This window comes from Cataglyphis hispanica, chromosome 13, assembly GCF_021464435.1.
Source record: "Cataglyphis hispanica isolate Lineage 1 chromosome 13, ULB_Chis1_1.0, whole genome shotgun sequence".
Classification (NCBI taxonomy): domain Eukaryota; kingdom Metazoa; phylum Arthropoda; class Insecta; order Hymenoptera; family Formicidae; genus Cataglyphis; species Cataglyphis hispanica.
The window spans coordinates 484,928-501,399 of record NC_065966.1 but is presented as its reverse complement, the minus strand read 5'-3'; the positions used below and the strand labels follow the sequence as shown (position 1 = coordinate 501,399).

At 28.3% G+C, this 16,472-nt stretch overlaps 3 protein-coding genes across 7 annotated transcripts in view; all 3 read right to left on the bottom strand.

Annotated features, from left to right (window-relative positions):
• Positions 1-3: 3 nt before the first annotated feature.
• LOC126854182 (adrenodoxin-like protein 1, mitochondrial) lies at positions 4-2,008 on the bottom strand. The gene is made up of 4 exons (XM_050600628.1): positions 1,864-2,008; positions 1,425-1,476; positions 640-887; positions 4-236 (listed from the first exon to the last, which is right to left on the bottom strand). Exons 1-4 carry the CDS (start codon positions 1,967-1,969, stop codon positions 133-135), a joined length of 510 nt encoding a protein of 169 aa, XP_050456585.1. The 5' UTR covers positions 1,970-2,008; the 3' UTR covers positions 4-132.
• Positions 2,009-2,040: 32 nt separating this feature from the next.
• LOC126854129 (phosphoribosylformylglycinamidine synthase) lies at positions 2,041-9,108 on the bottom strand. 2 transcript variants are annotated; one of them, XR_007688063.1, is made up of 9 exons: positions 8,645-9,108; positions 8,394-8,535; positions 8,108-8,258; positions 7,590-7,980; positions 7,107-7,219; positions 6,635-6,876; positions 5,341-6,059; positions 2,468-5,095; positions 2,041-2,158 (listed from the first exon to the last, which is right to left on the bottom strand). XR_007688063.1 is itself a non-coding variant. In XM_050600528.1 (8 exons), the coding sequence occupies exons 1-8, from the start codon at positions 8,911-8,913 to the stop codon at positions 3,148-3,150; spliced, it is 3,975 nt and encodes a 1,324-aa protein (XP_050456485.1). In that variant the 5' UTR covers positions 8,914-9,108; the 3' UTR covers positions 2,257-3,147. The 2 variants fall into 2 exon arrangements, 1 of the variants encoding a protein (XP_050456485.1); XM_050600528.1 differs by lacking the exon at positions 2,041-2,158 and having other exon boundaries at positions 2,257-5,095.
• Positions 9,109-10,307: 1,199 nt separating this feature from the next.
• LOC126854126 (rho guanine nucleotide exchange factor 11) overlaps positions 10,308-16,472 on the bottom strand; it is a 30,046-nt gene continuing 23,881 nt past the window's right edge. For 3 of the 4 annotated variants that reach the window (XM_050600522.1, XM_050600523.1, XM_050600524.1), the window contains 4 exons: positions 16,201-16,424; positions 15,050-15,200; positions 14,782-14,828; positions 10,308-13,654 (listed from right to left, as the gene is read on the bottom strand). In XM_050600522.1, coding sequence (XP_050456479.1) covers positions 13,556-13,654; positions 14,782-14,828; positions 15,050-15,200; positions 16,201-16,424 — 521 coding nt within the window. In that variant the 3' untranslated portion in view covers positions 10,308-13,555. Of the gene's footprint in view, positions 13,655-13,787; positions 13,887-14,781; positions 14,829-15,049; positions 15,201-16,200; positions 16,425-16,472 lie in introns of all 4 variants that reach the window. The other variant, XR_007688062.1, reaches the window with a different exon arrangement.

Sequence of the window (16,472 nt, the reverse complement as noted above, 5' to 3'; positions counted from 1 at the left end):
AAGTGAGGAGAAATTACATATTAATTTCCACAATTAATATGCTATTTATTATGAGATACATACCCATGTACAAATATAATATTTACATGCTTGACTTAGTCAGATGAAAAAAAGGAATTAATAGATAGCTTTTTAATGCAGAGTTGGGGTATGTCCATCCACATAGAAATTTCTAGTCGCCTTAGGTAATTCTAGCTCTATGCCATCCAATTCTTTTGTCAAAATTATTTGACAACCTAAAAAAGATTTATATATATATATATATATATATATATATATATATATATATATATATATGTACTTTTTATATATAAAAAGCTATAAAAAGCTTCCATATCAGCCATAAAAAAAAATTAAAAAAATAATTCTTTTTCTTTTCATATAAAAAATAATTCTTTTTCGCACTTGAAATGTATTATTTTTCGCCACACATACACACATTCTTGTTCAATAAAATAAATTTATTAAATATCACAGATTCATTTTATGTATATAGAAATAATAGTAAATCATGATAAAATCATCACAAAGTTGGTGTACTTCAAAAGAGAAATTTTCCAGAGACTAAAGATTTAAATGTATTATTTTAGAATATGCCATGCGAGCATTGAGAGATTACAGTTAATAATGTTGTTATACCCAGCCTAGAATTTTCCTTTAGAAAAGGTGCTAAATCTAAGAGATCTTCTTCTTTCTCCTCAGCAATTGGAAGTTTATCCATATAATCATGGCGCACATATACATGACAAGTTGTACATGCTAAGGAAGCCTCGCATGCTCCTTCCATTTCAATCCCATATCTATGAGCCAAATAAAGTACATTATCTCCTACTTTTCCTTTTATTATAATTCTTTTGCCATTTTTGTCGATAAAAGTGACATTAACTCTGGAAAGATAATCAATAAGTATAATAATACTTTTTTCTTATTTATTCATATAGAGAATTGTCAATTTAATCTATACTATAATAAATAGCAGTACTATATTAAAATTATTTCTAAATTTTACTAAATATTAACTCTGATCATACATGATAATATATATGCAAACATACATATATATTAATAGTGTATAATAAAATTAATGATGATTAATCAAAAATTTAATCTTAACAAAATTTTTTCAGCAAAAAAAAATATATATAAAAAATCATTTTCTTATAACTTAAAAATTTATATTAACAAGAGTTTATTCTTTTTAATATCAAATCACATATAGAAATATTAATTTCATTAATTTTGATTTATATGTAGCATATAAACATAAACAATTTACTTTATTTTTCTATTATCTCCAATTATAAGAAAAACATAATTTTATATAATTATCAATTTTATGTTATATAAAAAAAAACATTTATGATAAATTTGTCCATTTCTTAAATGAATTCTATGAAATGTAAAAATACATTTATTTTACCTACATATCAGCCTCTGTTTTAGGTTCTTGCATTTCATATTCACCGTGAAACATACCTGTAAAAAATTTGTTTCAGTTTTACAAAATAGATAAATATTTAACTTATTTTCAACTTAAATGTTGACGAAAATATTTAATATAAATATTTAATATGAAAATATGAAAATATTTAATATAAATATTTAATATCATACTGATATTTTTTATATAAAAAAGTGTATGAAAAATTAAAATTGTTGGTCAATCTATACTATGAAAAATATATAAATAATCATTGAAAGTAATGCCAAGTATATATATTGTAAACACATCGTTTTTTTAAACAATAGACTAAGAACGAACATTGGACTTCGCTGAAAAAAAGGATGATTGAAAAAAAAGATGTCGAAATTTAAAATAAGCGATTTATATTAAATATTTATCTGCGGTATTTATATACTTACATTTAGACGTATGAATTTCGTGGTTAGATATCCTAACCAAATGGTTTATAGATGTATTCTGTCTTTGTTTCAGGTAGAACGACAATGATCGTAATATAAATGTCATATTTAATATGTTTCAATATTTCATAATCTTAAATATTCATAAACATATACATTAATCTGTATTGCAATATCTTTATGTATATCAACGTGTTCCGTGTCCGTTACGTGCACTGCGAGTCTGCATGTTATGACGTCATACGTCATGTAAGTTATTGCTAATAGCGCTCCATTTTAATTTGATATTTTGAAACTGTTGCGAACAAAATGCAAAAACAGTAATGAGATAAACAATAATGAGACTTATATTTTATATTTTAAAATTATTCTTTGCGATGTGTATTAGCTTTTATTTTAATAATTTATGAAAGATTATAGATGCTTGACGAGATTTTAGGAATATAGATCTTTCAAAAAATGGAAGTTTCAGAGAACATGCACTTTTATCTTTATTTGTACAAATTAATAATGTGTAAACTTAGGAAATAATAATAAGTGTGAGCACGAATATCTTTCGACGTTACGAGTACAAATAATTTACTGATAATAAAGGCTTAATCACTGTGAAAGATCTAAAAATAAGAAGCTTGGTATCTATTACAGGTCCCGCAACAACGTGCGACTCATGACAGATCGCAAATGCTTGAATGCTTATAGCCGGAAGAAAGTTTTTCCACTACGTGGCCGATATTCTGCTTTTCTTCTTTTCCATTATTTAAAATATATCGTCGCTATATTATACCTCGCAGAGCATGCGCGATTTGTCTACGTACGCTCATAGGGATCTCGAAGGTCGGAGATATGTATACCTATTATAAGTATGTTATTATAAGTACATTTTTTCTTTTTCTTTAACTTTATTTCCTTTCCTATAATCAAATATAAACAATGACAATTTATTTAACTGATATTTTCTTAATATTTATTATACATTGAATTTTATGCTTACAGTTTTATTTGTATAAAAAATATGCTTTTATTATTTTATTTTGACACAATGTCAATTTATTATTTAATTTCGCTTTTTATTTCTCTTTTTTTATAAATATACTTTTATAATATTGATTTTTTTATAACAATACTTTTTTAATATTGATCCCATGTGATATTGATTTATTCAAACTGAATTGAGAAATGTGAATAAATATATATGTATATATATTTATATATATAGAGTAATAAATCATAAAATAAAATTCTTCATCTATAAAATATACCTTATCGAATTTGATAAGCAAGTTTTCAGTCGCACTCTTGACACCAGATATATGCATTGTTGAAGAGTCGCTGCCATGGTGATGAGCCTTTCAAGTTCCAATCTACTGGTTTCCAAGGCCATTGCCACATTTGTGTGCATCTCTCCGGATGCGGCATCATCGCCAGATGTCGACCGTTTTTAGAGCAAACAGCAGCTATGCCATTTACGCTGCCATTCGGATTCATAGGATACCGTTCAGTCGGATTGCCGTAATCGTCCGTATATCTGATAGGTAAGCAATTATTCCTCTTAAGAGATTCTAGAACTTCCTCGCGGAAAGTGAATCTGCCCTCTCCATGAGCTACCCATATTCCAAGAACGCTACCCTCCATTCCTTTTAACATGATTGAAGGTGAATTCTCGATTTTAACAGTGCTCCATCTACATTCGAATCTCTCCGAAAGATTATGATCTAGATAAATTCCTTCGCTTTTATTTTCTTCAACATCTTCGTCACCCACCCATCCTAAAAGACTCATCAGTTGGCAACCATTGCAAACTCCCAAACTAAAAGTGTTTTCGCGAGCAACGAATCGCCGCAATTGCTCACGTAGAGATGGATGAAAGAGGAAGCTGGCTGCCCATCCCTTAGCAGAACCGCAGACATCGGCGTAACTGAAGCCACCGGGAAATATGATACCTCTGAAAATGTCCAAGGTGACACAATCTTTCAGCAGATCTTGCATCGTAACGTCCCAAACGTCGAAGCCAGCTTCTAATAGAGAAGCGACCATCTCTCTGTCCCCATTGATACCTTCTTCTCTTACCACGGCTACTTTGATATTCTTTTGTGGTATCGAATAAGGTCTAATGGAATCGAAACTTAAACGATAGGCAGGAATAGTTCGTTCTCCTAGTTTAGAAAACTCTTCCAAGGCGCAGGTGATGTTTGTCTGATGACATTCTAACTGGTAACTGGTCTCTTCCCAGATAGTCATCGAATCGATTACTGTAGTTCTTAGAGCGATATCACCGCGCACCTTAACGATTACTTCCGAGTTCATTCCGAAACCCGCGGATTTTCCGATCAAGTATACGGGGACTTTGTAGCGCTGAAACACTTCCATCGCTTCGTCACGATATTTTTCCTCGATCTCTAATATCCAACCAACTTCCTCGGAAAACAAAATGTTAATGGCAGATGCAGACTTGTGAGTTATATCGACATTTATCCCTGAGATTCCGGCAAAGCACATTTCTAGAAGACACGTGATCAATCCACCGTCGCTGATATCATGACCGGCGAGCACCTTTTCATTGGCGATTAATTGTTGCGTGGCATCAAAGGCATTTTTCAAAGTTTCTGCATCTTCAACATCCGGTACATCGTCGCCCAATTGATTATAAACTTGAGACAGAGCCGTCCCACCGAGCCGGTTCTTTCCGCAAGACAAATCAATAAAAAGCAGATAACTCTGCTGTCCCGCAGCGGGAGCTTTAAGATCCGGGGTAATTACTCGGCGAATGTCGGGACACGGCGCGTAGCAAGATACGACAAGAGCGCCTGGCGCCTTGACAACATCTTTGCCGACACGCGTGGCCATGCTAAGCGAGTCTTTGCCACCATCGATCGCGATTCCAAGTTTCTTCATTAGTGAACACATTGCCGAACAAGCTCCGTAGAGTGCTGCCCCTTCGCCTGGAAGTTTCGCCGGCCACATCCAATTGCCGCTACACTTGACATCTCGCAGATTTGTGATACGCGCGAAAACTAGATTGCTGAGAGCTTCGGCAACTGTCATTCGAGCGCCAGCTGCTTCATTCACCAATCCTTTAATCGGTTGTTCGCCGATGGACGTCGCGATACCTTCCACAGAAAAGTATGAAATGGCTACCACTGCAACGTCTGCCAGAGGAGTATGTAATGGACCGACACACTGCTGTTGAGCCACCAAACCCGTTACACAACGGTCCACCTTGTTCGTTAGATACCTGAATGCGATACCAATTCTTTAACTTTTTCGGTATTGATCTTTTGTGTAATACATGACCAAAAAAATAATAATGCAATAAATGCAATAATCTTTTTTTAACATCTTTGTTTCTTTCAAAAATATGTAAAAGATAGAAACGTATATGATAAATGAAAACTAGACAAGGAAAACTGCACGAGAGGGAAACCCCAGTTTACAAAGAAAGGTTCTATTATAAGAATATAATAATAAAACAAAATATACCGCTTGCTAGCCACCGAAGGTAATCGAAGAACTCTATCCAAGATGTTGAGAATTGTTAATCCATTGGGTAACTTCATCGGAAACTTCTGCGGCGATATTTTATCCAGATTAAAAATCTTACGAGGCATTTTACCAAGAATAACTTCTAGTTCCAGATTCACCGGATGCTTGCTACTATCCAGACTTCCGTCTTCATTATTAAAATACTTTAATACGTGTTCACAATTCTCCTCCTCGGAAACAATGATTTTTCCATTTCCCGTGACAGTACCAACGAAATTGATGGGACATTTCTCACGCGCGGCAATTTTCCTTAATAAATCTTCGTCTTTCGATTTGCATAGAATCGCGTTGCTCTCTTGATATTCCGCACCCCAGAGCTCTAATGTACTGATACTAGGATCGCCGAGGTCAAAATTCTTAGTAAAGATGACGGCACCAGCAGGTTCTACTAATTCTTTTAAAACATTTCCATTACCACCGGCGCCTTGATCATGGATACTGAGAATAGGATTGCTGTCACTCATTTCTGTGCATGCACGCACTACGCGATTTAATTTTTGCTCCATCTCGGGATCACCACGCTGCACGGCACCAAAGTCTAGCTCGGTACTGTTGTCACCCTGCACTTCTACGGAACTCGCTGAACCACCACCTACGCCGATTCGATAAACAGGTCCACCGATCTTGACTACTTCCATACCCCGTTCTGCTGGAATCTGACAAGAAATAATTAATGTCTAAATGATACAAGAATATATATTTTTTTCAACGAAAAGATAATTCCTTTAGAAAACGACAAAAATAGAGAATCTAAAATAATTTCTTTGAAATTTAAAATATAATTTTCATAATATATATGTAGATTTTAAATTAAATACATATGTAAATTAAATCATACACATCCATTTAGCTTAATAAAAAACAATTTAAAAAAAATCTATAGATATATATTTTATCAACATATACATATTACCAAATACGAGTAATAATTAAAAAAAGAAACTAATTATTTATTTCAATAGCATAAATAAAAATATGTGTAAATAAAATAACATAGTGTAAGTAAAATAACTTATATGCAAACAAGAAAGATTTTTAACATCATGACTAAATTTATTTTTAATATCACTAAATATGATAGTAATAAAAGGCAAGAAATGTTGTGTTAACATGATTTATAAAAATTAATAATATATAATAATAATAATAATGAGAAATAAGGGGCTTAAAGAAATTAATCATTGTAAAAGATAGTATATCTACAATACTGAAATAAATTTTAAAATCTTACCTTATTAGTCAAATTTGCATTCATTGTTCCTAAACCTCCACTAAACATTATAGGCTTGATCCATTCTCGTCTAATTCCCGCATAATTAGCTCCATACGAACGCGCGAAGCCAGATATGACAGGCTCTCCAAATTTGTTCCCATAATCAGAAGCGCCATTACTTGCTTGGATTATTATTTCTAATGGCGATGCCATATTACTGGGATAAACCGCATCTTTTTCTTCCCATGGCAAATCATAACCTGCAGAAAATAAATGGAAATGATATAAGGAAAAAAATTCAATATTAAACATTTAAGAGTAGTCTATTCAATAAATAGGATATCTGATTATATCGATAATTGTGTCATTGCTTATTCATAAACATGAATAAATAATCCAAGGTAGGACATGCGAAAAAACCAGCATTACATACAAGGATTAGTTCAATTTGATTTGGTTGATTTAATTATAAAAATATTATAATATATACCTGAAATATGAAGATTGCCAACACTATAGCCTGCAGTGCCCGCTATGTAATTTCCTCCTCTACCAATTGCTTGAATGTCTCTTAGTCGCCCCCCAGTACCCGTTGTGGCACCACTATATTGCAATATTACACATTTCATATTTCAAAAAGTATGTATATATTAATACATATATGTAAATAACTTACTTATGAAATAAGTTAAATAGCTAATATATAACAAATAAAGAAATAAAGAAAAAAAAAATAATTTTACAAATTGACTCAAAATTATAAATTAGAATAAGAAGACATATTATATTTCAGATTTAAACTATTCCAATTGTATTTCAAATTTGTTATCAATCATTCTGCATTAATATTAGAAAATTTTAAAGTTCATATATAATTTTTAAAAAAAGATGTAAAAACAATGCATACACACATATTATAAGTCATCTTCTAATTCAACTCTTGAAATTTTATTTATTCATTATGAAAATTTACCTAAAAGGTGCAACGCCAGTTGGAAAGTTGTGTGTCTCCGCTGTAAAAATGAGATGCTGCTTCATGTCTTCCAAATGAAAATTGCTACATTTGTGAGTTTCTACAGGACACAGGATAGGAACTTGAAATCCTTCTATAGCACTGCTGTTATCACTAAATTTAATCACATTGTTCGAATTTGAGTAATTTTGAGTATCCATAATCATGTCAATCAAGGATTTTTCTTCTTCTTTACCATCCAAAATAATGTGTCCCTTAAAGAACCAATGGCGACTATGTTCACTGTTAGATTGGGCAAGATCAAAACATTCTACGCTTGTTGGATTACGTTTTAATTTCTCAAGAAATAATTTTGTATAAAAGTCTAAATCCCAATCGTCAAATGCCAAGCCTGCAAAACAATATAATAGAATAGAAAATTTGTATATGTAATGTTCTCACTTTTAATCAAAAGACAAGTTGTAAAAGTCTAAAATTAATTTTTTTTAATTACATGCACTTGCAAGTACTCTACTCACCCAATTTCAGATTAACTTCTTCTAAAGCTTTCCTGCCTTTTTTAATTAGATCAACTTCAAACCACTTCTCTGGCCTAAAGCCATGATCAAATGTTTCAACAGGTTTTATGTATCTACATTCTGTCATTTTATCTCCCAATATGTCTACAATCTGTGAAATAATATACGCAGTGTTATTTTACAAACAAAATAGAGATTGTATTATATATTAAATAAATTTAATAGTTTCAATCATATCAATGAAAAGAGATCACTGATAGTTGAGTCAATATAAATATATACATACATCATTTTCTACTTTCTTGTTGATTGTCTCTTTAAATTTGATACAATATCTAATTGCCACTTCTACTCTCGTGACTTTATTCAATTTCACAGAATTACAAATGGATACTACATTAGTGGAAAATGCTGTTGAGAAGTTCAACCTATAACGATAGAAAATCGTGTTATTACAAATCATAAAGAATTAACTTTTATAAAGCAGTAATAAAAAAAGGTGCAATTAGAAAGATATTAGATGTGCGAATTTTTTACCTGGGTCCAATTTCAATAACAATAGTATCATCTTTAATATTATTGAACACACTTTCATATTGCAAGCATTCTCGTTCGAAGGGAGATGACAAGATCCATTTTAATATTCCGATCTCTTCTTCCCGGAGCGGTTCGGTGATTTCTACATAATAACACAATTCTGTCTCAAGATCAGTCACCGAGTTCTCAATTTCCGACACCTTGTGTAGTTTGCTCTTCAATTGTCCCGTCTTCAATCCGGGAGTCTTGTAAAACTTTAAAATACACATCTTCGAATGAGCAAGGTATGTATAATAACGAGAAAAAGAAACGAAGATGCTGATAAATTGACAGACACACAGAAACTATTCAAGATTAGAGATATTAAGCTGTGGGGGGTATAACTTTAGCCATCTATCTCATTACTCGATTATAAATTACTAGATAATATCGCGTAAACATGTGCAGCAAGAGATGCTCTTGTTATCATTAATTACGATTTTGAAAGTGTTGTCTATTCTGAATACTTAAGAAGGAAGATCAGCTTGAGAATAAATCAACAAAACTAAGCCGAGCATACCCATAAGTTCACATAATTCGATAAATAAATAAATCAATTCAATACTTTTCAAATATATAACGCACAATACATTTTTTAAAATATATTTGCGATTTTTTAATAATCTTTGATTATATCATAATAATTATAAATATTTGTTGAATAAAAAATTTTTTTATAAAATTATATTTTATTTATTAAATATATTTTAATATATTTTATTATATTTTATATATTATTAAAAAAACATGAGCTTTCAGAAATTTTCTATTCATTTTAGTTTTATTTTTGCCAGAAAGTTTTAATTTTTAATGAAAATTAAAAAAAAACGAATCATATGTGTAGATATAGTTATATCACATTTTATAGAATTCTGATTAAATTAAAATATTTATATAATATTTATATGGAAAATCAGTGAAAAGACATGGTATTTTTACATAAAAGCATAGAGTTTAAAAGTTTTACAAATGAAAAATTCAAGACTCAAAAGATTTAACATGTTAAATGTAAAAAAAAAATATGTATATGTACTATACTATGAGATGAAAAGGTCATTGAATGCTATCGTTTCTTTATCGCTTTGTGACGTTCGTAAAAGATAAACTGCTTCACATGATCTCAGTAATTGCTTCATCGATGTTGAAAATATATTATAAGTTTATCATTATATTTCGAAAGAGATAGCGTCTTTAAATATAACACGTCTGAAACTTATAAATAATTAATATATCAATAAATTTAATTAATATATAAAATTAAAAGTTGTATGTACCAGAATGAGCCATAGAAAACTAGCATTTTTATAAATATTATATATATATATATATATATATATATAATATATATATATGTAACATTTGTAACATTTTTTCTATATATGTAACATTTTTCTATATATATATACATATATATATATATATATATATATATATATATATATATATATATATATATATATATATATATATATATATATATATATATAGAAAAATGTTACAACACATAAAGTTATATTGTCACAAGAATTAAGCGTTTTTTTTATACTTGTTTTCTTTTTCCTTTTTCTTTAATATGCCGGTAATTTTTCAAGATAGGTTTTTATACATATGTAAACAAGAGAAATTACACAATTCAATAATTGTTTTAATACTATAATAATAATAATAATAATAATAATAATAATAATAATAAAATATTATCCAATAATGTTATTAAATATTTTATACATACACAATAGTATCGCATTTCTAATGGTTTTTGTCTAAGCATTAAAAATTATTAGTATTCCATATAATAGCAAAGATTTTATGTAAGTAGACGAGTCCTTTATATACGCAGTTTACAAGAAAAAGAAAGAAAAATAACAATATACAGAAGTCTTTCATATTTAATCTTGTCATGCTAATAAATCTAAATTTTATTCGCAGAGAGAATTTCATTCAGCCTACTTCCTTTATCTAGTATTCTTTTTAAAAATCGAGCATATTTGTATGTGTATTTCAAGATCTAGCTGTCTTATCAATCGTCTCGGATTATGATGTGCAAAGCGAGGAATTGAGAGCAAAAGCGCAAATGAGCAGTTAAATTCACATAAATGTTGATTATATATTATTGATGTTTGATGATAAAATTAGTTTGATTTGTGAAACAATTTAAAAAATAAATATACGTGTCCAAAAAAGTTATGTAAATGTAATATAAAATAGATGTCATAATTAGTTATAATCTATTAGATCAGCACAAAAAAGATCTATTGTATTTTTCAAATAAAGCTAAAAATAGAATTACTCATTTTTAAATAATTGGTTACCAATATATTTTTCGCATCATAATTTTTTTCTTAAAAATTTCGTGGATTTAACATTATGAAAATATATTTTAATTGAAAGATAAGAAAATCATTATATTAATATTTGATAATAACCTGAATATAACGCAGGACATGTGTTTCATATCTCTATTTATAAAGAGTACATCAAAAGTTGATAGCATATGTTATAAATATGCTTTATTAAATTAAAACGATTTCATTGATAAAAAATCGTTTACATAGATACTAGATACCAAGATTTTTCGTATGTATTTTTTTCTTAGCAGATTAGACAATATCACTAATTCTTCAAGTGTTTCATGCATTCAGAATAATTTTGTTTCACAAGAATTTCCATACAAAAGACAATTAGAAATCAATGTGACATTGTAAAAAGACAATTTTTGTTATACTTTAATATAATATTAAATTTATTCAGAAAGAATATCCAAAAAATATGTGCATATAAATAATATACTTTATAATTTAATTAAATCGTTGAAAGAGTCAAAATAATTCTTTCACATTCAAAAAACTTTTTCCAATTATTGGCTTTTAAATCTTTAGATTTTCAGATTTTTCATTTAAAATTAAAGTAAACTAATAAATTAATTTAAAAGTTTCCTTATATTTGTACATTTTCAAAATATTTAAATTATACAATCCTTATACTCTAGGATTTGCAGGTATTTTTAAGTCGTAAAACTTTGTTCTTTAATTATTTTACAAAATCATTTATTTAACAAACGGTAAAAGAGGGGGAGGGAAGTATTTAACTATCTTAAAAAAATTTAAATCTCCCTTAAAAAAAAAATTTCTAAAATCGTAAAATGAATAAAAAACGAGAGAAGATTATGCTAGTGAATACATATCTGAGACACATTTTGAGATATCCTGCATCAATTCACACGAGCATCGTGTATGTGTACAAATTTATTTAAGTACGTAAACTACTGTCTACCTTATAAAAAAAAATGTATGTTTATATTTGTAGATTCTTGGATTCTTATATTTTAGAATCTTTGTATCCTTAGATTTTAAATTCTTAAATTTTTAGAGAAAGTAGTTTCTCAAAAATCTATAAAATCTTAGATGCTAGAACAATTTCTAGTGTTTTGCTCAGATATTTAACGAATTATGGAAGCTGTAAATTATGCAAAATTTTGATTCACAATTTTTCTTATTATATATAACAAGTAATCGTCTCAAGACTTTTTCTATTCAATTCACAAAATTCTTTTAAAGATATTTTATGTGTATCAAATTATTAAAATACATCTTATGATTACCATTTGTAAATAGCAGCTTTTTAATGCACAATTTTGTAAAAATGTGAAAAAATCGCACTTTTTATGTGATTTTTCCTAATATCTCGCAAGAAGATTTTCTATATTTCTGGTATAAAGAATCGAATATTCACAAGTCATCATATATAATTTCTATGTTTTGAACTAATAAGTATCCAAATTTATATGTTGCAACATTGATACATGCTCGAAAAATTCAAAGAAATTAACAATAGCTATAATTAATAATAATTAAATATACAGATTTTTCGCGCATAACTTTGCTATCCGTTTTTGCATTCACATATAAACTGGACTTTTTAAATAATAATAATATATAATATAATAGTAATAATAATATACAGGACTCGCAAAATAACAACACAATGATATACAAAAAGTTGCATCTGAGAGATTAATGCAGATTATGTAAATCTATTTACATAAAATCTTTGGCAAAATCATCGATTCATATTTTGGTGAATACAGGAATGAAACAAAAGTTTATCAGCTGTTTTATTTTGATAAAAACTTTTGAAAAAATTTAACAAAAAAAAGCATAAGTGATATATATATCTTATTTAATCGATATTTATTGTTAGAAAGATATACGATTCATGAAACATGATGATGATATTTAATATAATCATTATATTGTATTATTAATAATAATTATATTACCCACATATAATCGTGTTTAATAATCTGAATTAAGCCAATATATTGTTTGTGTACATACATCAGCAAACAATTTTCTTCCATAAGATTATCTTGAAGGAACTTTATATATGAACAATCTATACAAATTTGGCAGGACATGAAAAATCACATCGTATAAGAAATATGCAAATATGCTTCCGGTGTTCTACAAAATAATAAAAAAAATCATTTAGAAAAAGAGATAATTTGTGAACACAGATTTGTAGTATATATTGTATTCCATAACTATATTATGCATCGAATTTCTATTGAAAGAGGTTACAGTATATAAATATCATATAATCAAATGTTATCAAATATTTTTCCCAAAAATTTTATTAGATAAATAAAACAGCTAATGACTTGACTTGTTTCTCTCTTCTGTATATACGTATTATTATCCACAGTAAAGAATTATATGTCTCACACACGTATATATGTATCGTCCGCGCGTTTTTCAGTTTTTTTTCTACAAATAATTCTGATCTCTTTCGGTATACGAGAACGTTCCAGCACCGCTCATGAAATGCACCAAGATCAAGAAGGATATGATCAAAACGTTTTTTCGCTGCGTTTCAGCCGACGCTATCGCCCATCATTTCGGTTTCCGCTTGAAGTTTAAGATTTTCTGTATTCGAATCTCCAATCGTTTCTCCGTGTGCATCGACGAACTCCTGTTAATATACATAAAATATGTTACAAAACGTAATATATAGAGTAATATATAAAAAATATATAGAGATATAAAAAATCAAGAATTTTACAGACTAATCATAGAGGTCGATCATTCGTTTTGACTTAATCTACCTTTTCAAAATTGTTCAAGTGTGATCAATCGATTCGTCTATTATTTACTGCATAAGAAGTTTTTTCATGTCTCTGATGTCTAAGATTCCCAAGCTCTCACTGCAGCCACATTGGATTATAAAATCAGATTGTGCACATATGTTGTTTGATAATAGAAATAAATTATTTTGTTTCGTTTTTTTTTTCATATCCGACAGAATAAAATTTCTTTACAGAGAATAGTTCATGAATTGATGTCTAAATAAATTTTATTAACTGCTAAGGACAACTTTTGCTGGAAATGTAGGGCACACTGATTATACAAGTACTGAAGAACAATTAAAATAAAAATTTTTGATATATTTTATTTATTTATACTATCAAACGTGAATAGTAAAAAAGATTACGTAATTTATTGATTTAATTTTGTCATAATCTATTGATTACAATATGAAAAGTGAGAGCTTAAATATATATATATATATATAATTTCGCAATACATTATTGTGAAATAGTTAATAGAAAATGCTGTATAAAACTCTCTAATAATTACATGAAAAATCAAATAATGAAAAATATCATATAATTATAAATATTATATAATTCGTAAGTTATATAAAATAAACAATAAGATAAAATCGGCAACAGAAAATAAATATAGGATACAATAATTAAAAGGTAATTAAAAGATGACAAAAGGTATCTTTGAAAAGGTTCAATAATATTTTTAGCCATTTCCATTACCATTAACTTTGAATATAATAATTTTGATGAAATAGAGCACTTTTATATTGTCTATTAAATAATAACATATTAAAAAATAACTTTGAGAATCATTTCAGAAATAATTTCTATACTTTTTATATAAAAAATACTTAAGAGATACATTATAATTTTTGTTAATTCATTGAGAGTAGTGAATATAAAAAAGCAATTTAATTTAACACGTATATATTAATTATTAAATTATTAATGAACATAATAAAGTATAATAAAGTTAAAAAATCTTTCTTACATCATGAATGATGTCATCGGTACAACTGTCTTGATACATGACGTCATCTATAAAAACAACATAATATTGGATTACTTAACAATTATTTAAATTAAATACATCTTTTTTTAAACATATGCAAGCATCTCAAACTCATTACATGATTGAAGTGTGTAGAGAAAGATAGATTATGTGTTTTTGAGATACCTACCATATTTTTATGAAATTATTATATTGATATATCAAAATAATTGTGTAGGGGTAAAATTCAAATAAATAGAGGACTAACCAGTTGCCGTTTGCGTGTGTGTTGTCGTAGTTATCACTTCCGAAAACTCACGGCGTTGTACGTCGCTGTCAAGTGCATGTATACGTTCTCTACTTCTACGTAATTCTTTTCTTAATTTTTCCCGCTCTTCTTCTCTCTCCTTTATGATTTCCTGCAATCCATTCAAATTTAGTAAAATGTTGAAAAACACAAAAGTTTTAAACTAGAGATAAACTCTGTTTATTTTAGTTATGTTTTTTTGTTATTTTTCACAATTAAATGTGTACTCAAGTTTTGGAAGAAAAAAAGATGCAAACACACATATAACAAATGCAACTAAAAGAGAAAGATATAAAATCAAAATTTTACTAAAAAACAAAATATATATACAAAGATTTTGGAAATTTATTTTTTCCAAATTTTCAGACAGAAATACACATACATTTTCTCTCTCTCTCTGTTTTGATAAATTAAATTACTTGTGAGAATTATATATACATATGTAAGAATGTAATCTGTGTATATATATATATATATATATATATATATATATATATATATATATATTTGTAAGGTTTATATATAAATAATTAGTAACTTAAAAATTAAAAGACAATTTTACGTATTACATAATCAAGAGTTTATAAAAAATGGTAATAGAGTCACAAATGTGTATAAATTATGTGTGTAAAAGTTGGATCAAATATTTACAACATAGCTTCTCTTTCTTTTTCCTGTCTTACAAAGTAAGATGTTTGGATCAGAGAAAGTAAAATTGCTTCATAATCGTTATTAGCGTTATTTTAAAGGTATTTTATTATTTTGTTGATAACAGAACACTTTAAAAAAAGAGACAAACATTTATAGTTTATTCTTAGTTTATATATTTTTTATTTCGTAAAAAAATTACAATTAAAAAAAAAGGTTAAAGCATGTATAAATAATAATTTTATATCATGTGTCACTCTCTAAGAATAATAGGTATAATGGTAATGGAAGGTATAATATATCATTTTACCTTCATTTATCTAAAAGAGCGACAGAATTCCGACTACAATCGTGAAGGTTATCGTTTCTTGTCTGGTCAGAGCAAAAAAGCATTAGTCTGAAGACGTTAGATAAGTGAAGATAACGAGAATGAAGAAAATAGAGTATTTTTATGGCATACTTACCAGGAGTTGTGACAGTTGCGAAAGCTGGGACGTGAGATAATGACAAATCGGCTGCATCATCCCCATGATCGATTGCTGAGGATGCGAATGGTTTCGTAGTGTAGGGCAACCTGTAGCTTCGCATGCAGCGGGAGCCGATAACGCCGATGCTCCACATGATGCAAATATCGTTTCCGTTTCGCTTACATTTAATGCAGAATTTAATATTCCAACTAGATGATCCGCTATAGAAGAAAGTAAAATGTTAATAGCGTGTTAATGTATATTTATTG

Bases quoted from the DNA above. Each gene is read 5' to 3' on its own strand.
- LOC126854182 (XM_050600628.1), bottom strand. From the start codon at position 1,969: ATGACATTTATATTACGATCATTGTCGTTCTACCTGAAACAAAGACAG. The intron at 1,477-1,863 runs GTAAGTATATAA...AATTTTTTACAG, and splicing joins CGAAATTCATACGTCTAAAT to GTATGTTTCACGGTGAATAT. The intron at 237-639 runs GTATAACAACAT...AATCTTTTTTAG, and splicing joins AAAGGAAAATTCTAGGCTGG to GTTGTCAAATAATTTTGACA.
- LOC126854129 (XM_050600528.1), bottom strand. From the start codon at position 8,913: ATGTGTATTTTAAAGTTTTACAAGACTCCCGGATTGAAGACGGGACAA. The intron at 7,981-8,107 runs GTGAGTAGAGTA...ATTGTTTTGCAG, and splicing joins AGAAGTTAATCTGAAATTGG to GCTTGGCATTTGACGATTGG. The intron at 5,096-5,340 runs GTATATTTTGTT...TATCGCATTCAG, and splicing joins CCTTCGGTGGCTAGCAAGCG to GTATCTAACGAACAAGGTGG.